Source organism: Empidonax traillii, unplaced genomic scaffold (genome assembly GCF_003031625.1).
Source record: "Empidonax traillii isolate 1590-97213 ecotype Southwest subspecies unplaced genomic scaffold, ASM303162v1 scaffold4:size3804566, whole genome shotgun sequence".
Lineage (NCBI taxonomy): Eukaryota > Metazoa > Chordata > Aves > Passeriformes > Tyrannidae > Empidonax > Empidonax traillii.
The window spans coordinates 855601-868897 of NW_020955197.1; the positions used below are offsets into that span (position 1 = coordinate 855601).

General features: G+C 33.6%; 1 protein-coding gene across 21 annotated transcripts in view; it reads right to left on the reverse strand.

The window, feature by feature from the left end:
* MEF2C (myocyte enhancer factor 2C) overlaps positions 1–13297 on the reverse strand; it is a 136189-nt gene that overhangs the window by 67452 nt on the left and 55440 nt on the right. For 19 of the 21 annotated variants that reach the window (XM_027877753.1, XM_027911693.1, XM_027877799.1 and 16 more), the window contains one exon: positions 10670–10867. In XM_027877753.1, coding sequence (XP_027733554.1) covers positions 10670–10723 — 54 coding nt within the window. In that variant the 5' untranslated portion in view covers positions 10724–10867. The remainder of the gene's footprint in view (positions 1–10669; positions 10868–13297) is intronic. The other 2 variants (XM_027877707.1, XM_027877743.1) reach the window with 1 other exon arrangement.

The following is a 13297-nucleotide window of genomic DNA, read 5'->3' on the forward strand; positions in this document are numbered from 1 at the left end:
TGCTAATCCCTATTTGCTAGACCATCTTAGAAAGATGAGGCACTGTGCCAATACTCTGAACTCTTATTCTCCCAAATGTACAGTGAATGTTATTCCTCTTATTGTAAATTTTAATAATTTCAGCCTCTGTCACTGTACTGCTAAAAAAAAGATGGATTGGCATTAAATACAATTACTCAAGCATTGTAAAAACACACTTTCCACAGCACTGGTCTCAAGTATGCATAATTAATAGTTAGTTTTTTCTAAATTTTTCTATCATGGCTTTTGATGTTTGGAAAGAATAATGAGATAGGTAATAAAACTTCAAATTCTAAAAAAAAAAAAAGCAAAACGCAAACCCATAAAAAAAATCTTGTCTGTAAAATACCCCTTTAAACTTTTCTCTGATTAGAGAAAATTGCAATGCAATTGTTGAAACATATATATATATACATGCTTGTTTTAGAAATAACTAAACTTGCAGAAAATAAAATTTACTAATTCAACATATTTTTCTGCATCTAACATGCCCTTCAATCAACTTTTTGACCTCAGTGCTGTAGGTGGAATGTCTCTGTACAATATGGTTATCTGTTGCGCAGAAACCTCTGCATTTAGCATGTTATAGCTTTTCACCATCAAAGTACACCCCAGCACAGAAACATCCTTAAAGTCACTGTTTGTGTTTACTGTTAGGTGCTCCTAAATATTTAGAAAAACCACACAGCTCTGTTGCAGAGCAGATACTTATTTCACAATACTTATCATCAGAATGATGCTGGTTAGAGTTCCTTTTTTTGGAAAGCGAAAACAAAATAAAAAAAGAGAAAAATAAATCAGCTAGGTCTTTCTTTTCTCTTTCTTTAATATATAATCTTCATTGCTCTGAATTTGATTTGGTTTTAATTCCTTGATTTTTTCTAATATTTTCTAAATCTACCAGCTAATGCTTTTGCTAACTGCTGATAAATGCATTTAAAATACTGTATCTATTACTATTCCTGTGGTGATGTGGAATACTAATTTTTAAATGGGTCACTCATAGTGGTTTATCTATCTATCTATCTATCTATCTATCTATCTATCTATCTATCTATCTATCTATCTATCTATCTATCTATAATTATGCTTTTACACCAGTTTATATTAGAGGTGAACTTGTATTTTTAAATGTAAAGTGATAGGTCAGGTCAGTAACATCAGAAAAGATTAAGAATACTCTTCAAGCCATTTGGATTTATTCTTCTACATGGCTACATATCAAAGATGAATATACCATATGCTAAAATATTTTTGTGAGTCATATAAGTAAAAAGAATGTTTACTACTTAAATTTTTTGGCTATGAATTTGTTCATCATTTGCTATGTTAACCATACACACCCACACTAAAAGTATCTAATAAATATTGTCTAAGTTAACAATATTCTGGTATTGCACAAGTTACCCTGAGTGGTAAAAATTAGCATAAATTATTTAAAATGTCTCTTCTGTTTTGTACAGTTGGAAGGCTGCGTGCAGCCTACACTTAAAAAGCTCCGATTACACTTGAACTGACTTAGTGCTAAGAACGTACAAGATACACACATCGGCATGAATATAAGCTGTAGATACAGTACCAAAAAATTCAAGTGTTTACATAGTCTTGTTATTATATATTGTGTTCAAAGTTCTGTCTTGATAGCATCATATAACAGCTGACAATGTTGCTTTATCATTTGACATAAAGAACACCAGCGACACTGAAAAACACACATACAATGAGACAAGCCATCAACATATTTTAAAAAAAGCATCCAAAAAATGCCTACATTTCAATATCTCTTTAATATTTAAGTTTTTTCAGCAGCAAGAATCAAATCACTAAGTGGCTCACAAATTTACTTCTCTTTAGAAGCATGAGCAATTTGGGAAGTCCTCTTTTTGAGTTATAATATTTTCTAATAGTGTGAGAATCAGAAAAAAATGAAAATGGAGTGGAGAGAGAAAGTAGAACAGATAAAAGGCCAACATTTGATGATCTTTAAAACCTTTTATAAGCCCATGTAGCGCTGGGTTTTAAACAATGACACAATTTCTAAATACTGGTGTGAGGTGCTTTTATGCATAGTTTTACATGTATTGCAAAAGGAGGAGGGCGTGGAAAGTACAATTATTTCTGAAACCTACAAAAATAACTTAAGTCCATCCCTTCTTATTAACTGAAAACCCATTAATCTATTACATTAGTCTTAGACCTATGGCTTTATTTATTTATTTATTTATTTATTTACTACTTATTTTAAATTTAATTGCCCTATTAACAGGGATGGCAGTACCAAGAAGTTTCTAAAGCTTGTAGCATTTTTGTATATGATGAAACATTAATTCTGATGACTTGGTATGCTGTGAGCTAATCAAGATGCTGCTTGATAACAAAAAACTCATGGAGATATAGCCAACTTTTAACTTCCTTGATATAAATCGAGCTTTTTATGCATTTTGGATGAAATTCTAACTAAAGATGAAGCCCATATGCCAAAGAAAAGGCTCTGGCAAAAAAGGATTTTTAAAAGGATGTTTTTTCACTTCAACTCTGGCTCTTCAGTTTCATGGAAAACAACTCTCACATGGCTTAGTCATTGCAATATCTGCAAGTGGAGCTGCAAACAACCTGAAATCAAGTGTGTGTATCACACACTGTGATATGCTCCATTTAAAGGGAGCAGAGTAGACTTTCTTTTTTAATTGCTAGCAAGTTAAACTTAAACTATATAAATTAGAAGGTAATGTTGCTTAGTTGCAAGTACAAATTCTCTCATTTGCTGAAATTTAAATATATCTTTGTGGGTGATACTGGCCACTGGTAATAGTCTTTATTTAAACTTGTAACAACAATACTTTTGATAGACTTTAGGGTATCAGTGAAGAAACAGTCACCATGTGGTCTTTTTTTTTTTTTTAATGGGAGTTTGTTTGAGATTGGTTTAGTTTAGGTTTAATTCAGGTCCTTCTAGTAATTTTTCTAAAATCTCACATACTACGAGAAGCTGAACGATAACATCACTCCATATTTGTCATTAACAGTCACAGCATATGTGCTAACATTTTATGTTTTCAAAGTAGCAGTCCTGTGATCTTTCAAGCAATTCAGCCCAGAATGTCAAAGTATCAGTGCTCTCCTTACTTCTTCCTATTCTGATTATGAAGATATATAGCTGCTGACATAGGAAAAGGAGAGAAACAGGGAATTTGCACATAGTCCTTCCCATATACGTTTCCTAGCATTAAATATGTGAAAAACAATAAATATTGGTCCTTATTTAATCTCAAATGTTTAAATTTCTGATGTAGGGACTAGAGCAGACATGGTAGATACAATGCATGTCACAAATACCAGGTACCACATGAGAAATCTACCTAAATTCAAACAGAGGCTATGTTTCTAAATAAAGCCATGTGTATTCAAGGAGGCTCTTCACTGAAATGTCACTGACAGGCACCTAAACCTGTCCTGTTGAAGCCCCAGGTAACTACTGGAAAGGCAACTGCTCTTGTCATGTTCTTTCTTTCCTTTCCTCTTATTTGATTTTTGCTTAGCTCTGTTTATCACATGAAGAGGTCTGGCTGCAACAATCTTTACAATAACCCTCAATGGGACTGGGAAACAGTTCCAGTGCAGGATTCATTCTAGACAAACTTTCCTTTATGCATGAGCTGGCCCCTAAATGGAAGACCCTTTAAAGAGCAGTGAAGGGCCTTCATTAGACTGCTTCCATGTCCTTACAACCCTCCAGCATGACTTACAGGGATGAGGCAACAGTGATTTATGCTGGTAAAAGAACAATTGTCCTGGAAAGCCTCAAGCATATTGAGCTATGACTTGCTGAATAGCCCAGACAAAGAGGAATTCTAAGAGGATGCCCTAAAACTACAACCATAACAAATAAAATTTTCATGATTAACTCATAAAAAAAGAAGGTTTTGTTTGTTACACCACATTTTTAGAATCTTTGTGCATAAATAGTAGATGAAATACTTAAAATAGTGATACTATTGAGTCTGCCCAAATCCAATACATGATGGTGGATCTCTCTTATGAGTTTTTCCCCTCTAAGAAAAGAGAGCAGGGATAATCGAAAAAATGTCTTAATTAACAGATGATACAGCAAGTCAGAAATTAGTAGGTTAGCCAGTATCAATATACTTCTCATTTTGACTTCCAAATTTAGATCTAAAAACAATCAGAGAGATAAGATTAAGTTCATTATATACAGATCTACAGATACGTACATATTTTAGTCAAAAAACATAGTCTCAAAAACTCAGTAGCTAACACAATATATAAGAAATCTGACTTTTTTTTTTTTTTTTTTTTTTTTTTTTTTTTTTTTTTTTTTTTTTTTTTTTTTTTTTTTTTTTTTTTTTTTTGTATCACCAATTCTGGCAGGTACTAATAGATGTTTATTTTAAAAAACATGTTTACTAGTTCTGTGCTGCTAAAATGTTCATAAGGTAAAGGTCAAAGAATATTTCATTCCCTGCTGAGCAAATGGTCAGGAAGCACATTTGTCTGCATTTCCTGTCATAACAGGAAGAGTGTAACTTCTTCCTCTCCACAATGGCTTCGGTTCTGCTTCCCACCTCCAGTTCTTTCTTCCCCAGGGCTTTCCAAACCATTCCTTGCAAGACAGCAAGGCAGTGCCTGTGTCTGCACTATTTTTCAGCTCTGCTATGCTGGCAGATGTCTCATTCACCACTGCACTCACTTAGCCTTCTTGCTCACACTTCAAATTAAAAGTAATTTGACCTAAATATTTACCTTATGCTAATTCAATGTAAATTATGCTCAGAACATACATTTATAGTACAAGCACATTTAACCTTAACTGTAATGCATTCTAGAAATTCACAATTCAGTTCAGCAGCTCTTTTAAAACTTTACTTCTCAGATAGTCTGGCTTAACGTGAAAAGTGCTGCCAGAATTGTACAGATCACTACAAATTCGGAGTCATGAAAACCCAAGGTGTAATTCTTTGCTTACAGAAACATAACTTTACCTGTGAAAACCAGGGCCAAGGCCTAACCTTAATGTTACATTCCAAGCATATGTCTCTGTGCAATTTAATATAAGCAAGGGAAGGAATTAAAATATGTGAAAGATAAAAAGCATGTGATGTTTAAGACAAAGGTTCACTGAAAAAAATTATGCTTAGTTGTATAGTCAAATAGTTGTGCTTTCATATGATAACATTTGCCTGGGAGGAAAAAAAAAAGTCATATATTGGATAAAATTAAGACACCCCATGAGGTAACACTGAAAATATAAGGAAATAGCTGGAAAAAAAGTTTTCTATCTAACTTGCCCTCACGTTAGCAGTAATACTCAAGGTTCTTCACTCTTTCTGTAGGGGAGCTTCTGATTTAGTCGATAGTCTCTTACCCTTTCCTTTCAAATAGAACTGAAACACAGATATAAATAGATACATAGGGCTGAAATTAATTTGAAACTAGAAGCATTAGGTATCGAAGTCAGTAGAACAAATATAGGTCTTCCTCCAAATGGTCATTTCCCTCTAGGATATTCTTCCACTGCACCATAACCTCACTTTACTTCTGTGCTTTGATTTGTTCTCTATTGAGCCGATAACTTCAGAAAGTCTTGGTTTAGAGCTTTACAGAGTGGTAAAAAGTCTGTACATGAAAAAGTTAAACAGCAAGTGTTTATACTTACTGTTATACCCCACTGAATTGCACAGCCACAATACTTGAAAAAGGGTGTACCACTGTTTAGGCACCTTAAAGTGCACAATTCCTATGGCATTTAATAACAAGGTCCCAACTGCTCATTACAAAATTCAAAGAAGTGTTTTGAATGGTGTGTAGAATAATTAGTCAAGTCAATTCAGTTTTAATTGTGAACTTTCACAAAAACGAAAAAAGTGCAGAATTATTGAGCAAGATGATCAGAGGGACAAAAAGTAGTGAGACCTCATATTTCTTAATACTAACTGGAAAAAAAGGGGTATTAAAAGCAAGAGGGTTTTCCAGAATATTATCGAGTCAATATGTCCTCATTCCTGGGTCAATGTACCTCTGGATTTAGCTCACAGACCATGGATTTAATGAGATATTTTGTTAATGACCTTGTTTAACAGTAATACAATATCATTTACGTCATTACAACTTTTTATTTAGGCTTGGACAGCCCTGTCTGGATGGCTGCAAAGAGGGTTTCAGATAATCCCAGCCTAAAGTAGAACCATGAAAAGCTCTCATTAAAACAACAAAATATTACGAACTTTAAAAACCAGAATTAATTAAAATTAAAACCAGAATTAATTAACAGATTAAAACCAGAAAAAATACAGGTTCTTTTCTGAGACAGATGAATGCAATTTTTTCTTCATTTGTTGACCATAATAAAAGTAGCTATATTATTCCTTTCAAATAATAAACCAAAGGAAAATGAAGTTCACACATTTTTCCAAATGACTTTACTATTTTTTTTTTTTTAACCAACCTAGAAGTCTTCACAGAAGCATTCTCCAAACTGCTTGATTGAAATTTCTGCAGAAAGAACTTGTAGCAATCAGGAACTTCTACCATCAGATGTCAACACTAATAGTTTTGGCTATTGATCCTATTGGTGGTGTAATTAATACCATCAAAGCAGTCATAGTCTGCTTGAATGGGCTGTTGACAAGGCTAACACAATCTCATGAGCCTGAACAATATTACTAGGGGTTTATTTCACATTTATGAAGACTTTATTATCCAGTGTCACAAAAATAAAAATAAATCTTCTAGTCACATTGGCTGCTTATAACAGTATTCTCTTGAGAGTTTTCATTCCCATTTAATATCAAGGTGGTAATTAAACTACACAAATAAATACACATTTCCTCTAGCTCTGGCAATTATTCATACTCCTTTTACCTGTCGCAAAAAGTAGAGTGAAAGGGAATGTTTCAGATTAGCTTTTCTAAACTTTCACAACCAAAGCATATTTGTGATCACTTACAGAAGATTCAAACATTCTTGCCACCCTTGCCACCACAGGGTAATTATGAGGGCTAGAAAAATACAGCCAACTTGCAGCCCACATGAAACAACATTTAATTAATGGCTCCTCCTGGTTAAAAGCCTGAATTCTACAATCACTGAAGTAAATGACAGAGCTCTTATGAAGGCCAGGGTAAAAGGACTGGTTCTCTAATGACTATGTTGCAGTAGTTTCCCTTCAACTTTCCCAAAACATCAAAGTTTCAAATAGTTTTTGGAAAAGTGCAGATTGTATCCCCATACTGCACATTTCTGTGAGATTTGCAGCCAGATATCTGACTTGGAACAGTTTCGACTTACATTTATTACCAGTATGGCCACTAAAGTACGTAAATCCAACCAACTAGACTTGCTCAGAAGAAATCCTCCTGAAGAGAGAGCAGCACTATTTTTGTCCTTCCCAGTCCAGTCATACAACCACACTGAATAGCAGGGGAGTCTCCTACTGTAGCAGAAAGTAGTGTGGAAGAAAACAGTACTGACAGAATAAGTACACAATTTAATGATTGTTGTAGATAGCTAGCCAGGACACTAGGCAAGTGAGTGGAAAAGCAAGGACAGAAGCCACCTTCCCCAGGTCTTGGTAACAACTGAAACCCTTTTTCAAAAATTCTGCTTTCCAAAAAGATTCACCTTTGCACTGTTAAACTATTGCCGTATCTGTTAATTTGATATGTGTTCCACATACTTTTCCCTGCATGTGCTGTCCTGGAGAGAATTTACGTGCTTCAGAACAGCTGAGGATGCACCATCCAGGTATATCATATTCCCATCTAACAAACTTTGTGTTGTGAAACCACACTGTATTTGAATATAAGCAACACTAAGGCAGCTTCAAGTCTACTGATTTGCTACCATTCTTGCAAACATGTTTTCATGAGCTAGAAAGAAAAATTCTCCACCTATAAATGGAGCTACAAATAGGCTTTGTGTAACTGCTTGAGCTGGTATCTTAGTTGTATTAATTGAAAAATTTTAATCTTTTTTTTCTTTCCAGTGCAAGCTTTTAATCTTTTTTCTGTGTATGTTATTACAATAAAATAAAAAGACAATATATGAATATAAGCAAATTAATCTTTGAAGATTACTGGAAGTGTTCAAGTTAGAAAACAAATAAACTGATGCTGCTATGCTGAAGCAGCAATACTTCATGGGATTCATTATATTTTAAGAACCAGTGAGGGCTTGTGAAAGAGCACATCTCATACAAATGGTTAAAAGATCAATCATTTATTATTGAAAATCCAGTTGTATTTAATCACATATTTATATATCGTCACAATTAAAAAGCCTGATCCGACAGTCCAAGTGAATCAATGGAAATATTTTCATTGGCTTCACTGAGCTCTAAATCATGGCACTAAATGCAAAGAGGATAAAACCAGTAAAGCACTTTTTAAAATTATCATACAATATATTAGTAGAAATAAGAAAGAAAATCAAGCCAGTCTTACTATGTGGAGCATAATGTAAATCTAGCCTCACAGTGGCTGATCAACATCATAGATATTAGCAAATATTGAATTTGATTCAACCTGGAAAACAGAAGGCTTGGGGTGACCTAAGTACAGCTTTTCAGTACCTGAAGGGAGCTTACAAAAAAGATGGAGAGGGACTGTTTAGAAGAGCATGGAGTGACAGGACAAGGGTAAATGGACTCAAATTAAAAGAGAATAGGTTTACATCAAATATTAGGAAGAAAATGTTTATTGTGATGATTGTGAGGCACTGGAACAGCTTGCCCGGAGAAGCTGGATGTCCTATCCCTCGAGGTGTTCAAGGTCAGGCTAGATGGGGTTTTGAGCAACCTGGTCTAGTGGAAGTTGTCCCTGTCCATGGCAGAGGGGTTGTAACTACAAGATCTTTAGGGTCCCTTCCAATCCAAACCATTCTATAATTCTATGAATCTGTGAAATGCTAGCAGATAAACATTTTCTGCACTATCACTACAGTTTTTATTTCTCTAGTGTTACAGTTTTATTCATAATTATTAGTTCTGAAAGCTGGTGATGGACTTCTTGAAATTCTACTCTGCATGACTTGAAAGACTAGCTGTCTTCCTTTTAAAATGTAAATTATCTTTAGTAAGATATCTCTGGCAAAACTGGGGCTAAGGTCTCTGTAAATGCTGTATGTAAGAATGCAAGTTGACACTGAAGCTGTTGTATGAACTAATGTTACTAATGGAAAAACTTTGTAGTACCATTTACAAAATATTTCAGGTTCCCTTCAAAAAGAAGACAGGGTAGTGTGGGCAAGTTTCAAACAGCTAGTGATTTAACATTTAATGATAAATTCAATTCAATATTTCAAATCCAATTGAAACTCCAAGCTATCAGCCAATTAAAATAAACATGGTGATAGTTTTATATGGCTAGAATTATTGCTTTTTGACTTGTCCCACAGGAACAGGTAATCTTTAGGGAAAACACAAAATGTATCATTTTGCTTTTATATATGATTTTCTCCCATGCAGAACACAAGTGACTAATAATACTATAAAATTTAAAAAAATCTTGGAAAGCATGTTTAGAGACTATAATTTGTTGTTATGCCTAGGCTGAGTTTTTTATGGCTTTATAAAATCCTCCAAGTGTCTAAAAAAAACAACCTGAATATACAAAGAAATTTATACATCAAATGAACAGAACCACTATATTAAGTATCAAGTTCTTAAAATCAGCTACTGAATATTCCTATATGGCAGCCAGGTGTATGAAGAACATTAGTCATTGTGTCAAATAATTATATAGAGAGTTTCTCACAATTGTGAATCTCCAGCTTCAACAAAACATCTATCCATTTACATCAAATGTAAACAGCAGCAGCTTTTCACTGATTTTATTTAAAAATTTCAATTGCTGAATTTTATTTTTGTGAAAACAGGAAAGCAGATTCTCTAATTTATGGCCGTAATTTAAGTAGCAGAGATAGTGTTGATAATATGTTACAGCGACTCAGCCATTTTATGTAAAGCAAAGGTAATAATTAGTTATCCAGTCCTGCTGGACCTAGCATCAGAGATGGTCACTTGACTTCATAATTACAACATGCTAATATTATTCTATGTGGGTTTTAGAATATGTGAGGTTACCCAAATTATTTTTAAAATTCAGACAGGAAAATATGAGATTTTTTTATGAATTGGTATAATTTTTTTATATGAGGGAGGTAAAAATAAAAACACTGCAAAGGTGTAGAAACATAAATAGTTGGGATCTCTGGATTTAAATGCAAGTCCTCATATTATAATAACTCATAACAGTTCACAAAACACAGTACAAAAAGTCTGTATTGTATAACAACTCACAGATGTGCTTAACAATGTATATTCCAGACTGAAAGTCAAAGCAAGCATGGAGGGGGCCCAAAGTAGAGCATAAATATCAGACTTTGTAGAATCAAGGCCTGAAGTAATAAATTCCTAACTATGCATGTTACTAAACTTGAAAACACACTCTGTGAGGTTTCTGATCATTTATAAAAGTATTTTTTCTTTGATAGCCTTAGATACATTGTGTATATATATACATATATTTAGGTATATGCATAGGCACACAAAATGATCAACTTTTCATCACTTTTGATAATGCCACCTTATAAATATAAGAGGATGTTCAAATGCAGTATGTTTGCAACTCACCTGTCTGTTACGTTCATCCATAATCCTTGTAATCTGAATCTTTTTTCTCCCCATAGTCCCCGTTTTTTTTTCTCGCCTTCTTCCTTAAAATTACGTATTTTTCCCTTCTCTTTTCTTCCTCTTTCCTGTTTCCTCAAAACAAACCTCCTTCTTCAGCACTTGCACTACTCAGTTCACAGTCCCCTGCATCCGTTCCTGCTAAACACAGAAAGGAAATCAAATGTTATTATGAAATGGATAACCAGATGAAAGTTACCATGGAGCTGCTCAAGCACCCATATTATAATTTATTGCAAAAGTAAATTATAATAAAAACTTACTGCACCTATAAAATAAGTAATGCATGGAGAAATAATAATTTAATTCAAAGGCTTTTTTTAAAAAAAAAACCCAAACCACCAATATAACAAGAAGTGAAGAAAAGGGCTGAAATACACATTGTGAAAATTTTAACAGAATTAAGTGCCTCTAATTTTAAATATCACTCACAGATCTAATATGAAAAATTACCTAAATCAGAGAGTTAATGAACCTTTCTGTACCTATGTATGCAAAGTAGGCCAGCTAATTCATTTCAGAAGGGAAAACAATCTTGTGTTTTGACAGCAGAGATGATAATGTCCCTCATTATGCAAATACGATGGACCTTTATTAAAGTGTTACTTGATATATAAGGCATGTCAGCTACTTTAAATCCAAAATTTGTAACCTTATTCTTTAAGAATATGGATTAATGAAAGTATTACTCAAGACACTTGAAGAAAACACTAGTGCATTTTCCCCTCATTTCATCTCATCTTAGTGTAAGTTCTAAAATGTTCTGATGGAGGATTTATAATCAGCAAACACATCTTTCCTTTTAAAAATGGAATAATAGAGACAGATGATAATTTAAGAATGTTCTGAAAAATATTTTCACTGTTTTAGTAATGCACTGATCTTTACAATACTAGCTCTCTCACTGAGCTAAGGACAGCTAATTTCTATCATATCCAAAGTGCTTTTAGCAGTAAAAGACTCAATGGAAATAGAAGAAAATACAGAAATGAGTTAGTCTAGTATATGGTAAAATACATTTTTTTTCCCCCTTTATAATCATAGTTTACAATATTTTTAGGTTTACGTATTTTGAACAAAACAATACAGAGTCCTTTGAAATACAGAAGAGGAAAAAAATATGAATAATACTAATTTAAATGTTTTTTAACATTTTTATGATAGTGTCATAGAGTATTAGAAATATTGTCTTGGAAATGAAAATTTGGTAATATTAAAACAGGAGCTGGTGTTTCCTTATTTATTCTAAGCTGGTAGTCCGCCAGCCAATCTGATAAATTCTCACAATATGTTACGTAGCACTAAGCCGATGTCTTGGCCATTTATTCCATTATTTGGCTCTGATTCAAAGCCACTGAGGTAGAAAAGCTAAACCTCTCTCCTGATGTTTAGTTGATACTTGATTTTCTTCACATACATCAATTTTAAGCTGCTCATGTTTTATGACTCTAAGAAAAAAAAAAGTAACAAATAAACAGTCCGAGTTTTTTAACTAGCCACTATGATGTAATTAATCTGTTGGGCAAAACAAATTTTCAAGTATAGTAGTTATTACTTTTCTGCACATGCATGCCTTTTTATATTATTTTCTAGGCATATTTATATATCATTAACATAATGCAGAACATGGAACATGGGTCAATTCATATTGATAATATAATAAAGTGTGGGTCAAAAATATTTTTTTGCTGCTCTTCTTTGTATTTTAAAACAGCAACTTCTGACTACTCAAAAAGGCACATTTGATCATATTTGCAACAAAAAAAGTTCAAAATAAATTCCAAAAATATGAAATAAATTGATCAAACGTAGTTTTAAAACTTTTTTCCCCAACAAAGCTAGGAGACCATCTTATCTGATATTCAGCATTGACAAACAAACTCAGTTTATTTTTAGAAACAGTTTTAAATTTCCTTAGACTGGGCTTATTTCCTGTTTTTCCTATAGTCTTACCTCCAACAAAAAGAGCAAGTTAGAATGGTGTTTCCCATGCATATGCAGGACTCAAAGGAGTCTAACAGGCTTTCTCTGTGACAGTAAGCCCATACGCTAATCCACAGCAAATGCATATGGAACAACTTCCTCTCTTTTCACTCAGCTGAAGCCAGTGGCACTATTGGTTTACAGCACTATGTCTGCCTAAGCTCCTATTCACTGCAAGGTGGAAGGTCATGGTAGACAGATTAGCGCAGTGGTGAGTGGTTAGTGAGGATGAGCTGCTCTGCAGATCAAGATGCTCATGCTCAGTGAGTTCAGAAAAAAAAATTACTTAATGCTGAGAAAAATCTTATCAGGAAGCACAGAAATCATAGTAGAGGAGCAATGCGTTGAATCCCTCCCATACACTTATCAGTTCCACATTTAAGACCAGTTTTTAAACAACAAAAACTTTTATAAGCAGTTTAACGTCACAACATTTAAAATTCCTGTGATCCACACAAAATTATCCTAAAGCAATTCACACAACACTTGATGAGCAGAATTTTGTTCTTCACTGCTTTATTACATTAGCTTTATTTTAGGTGGAAAAAAGAGACGTGCAGCAAAATAAAGTTGAAAGGGAGAAAGGAT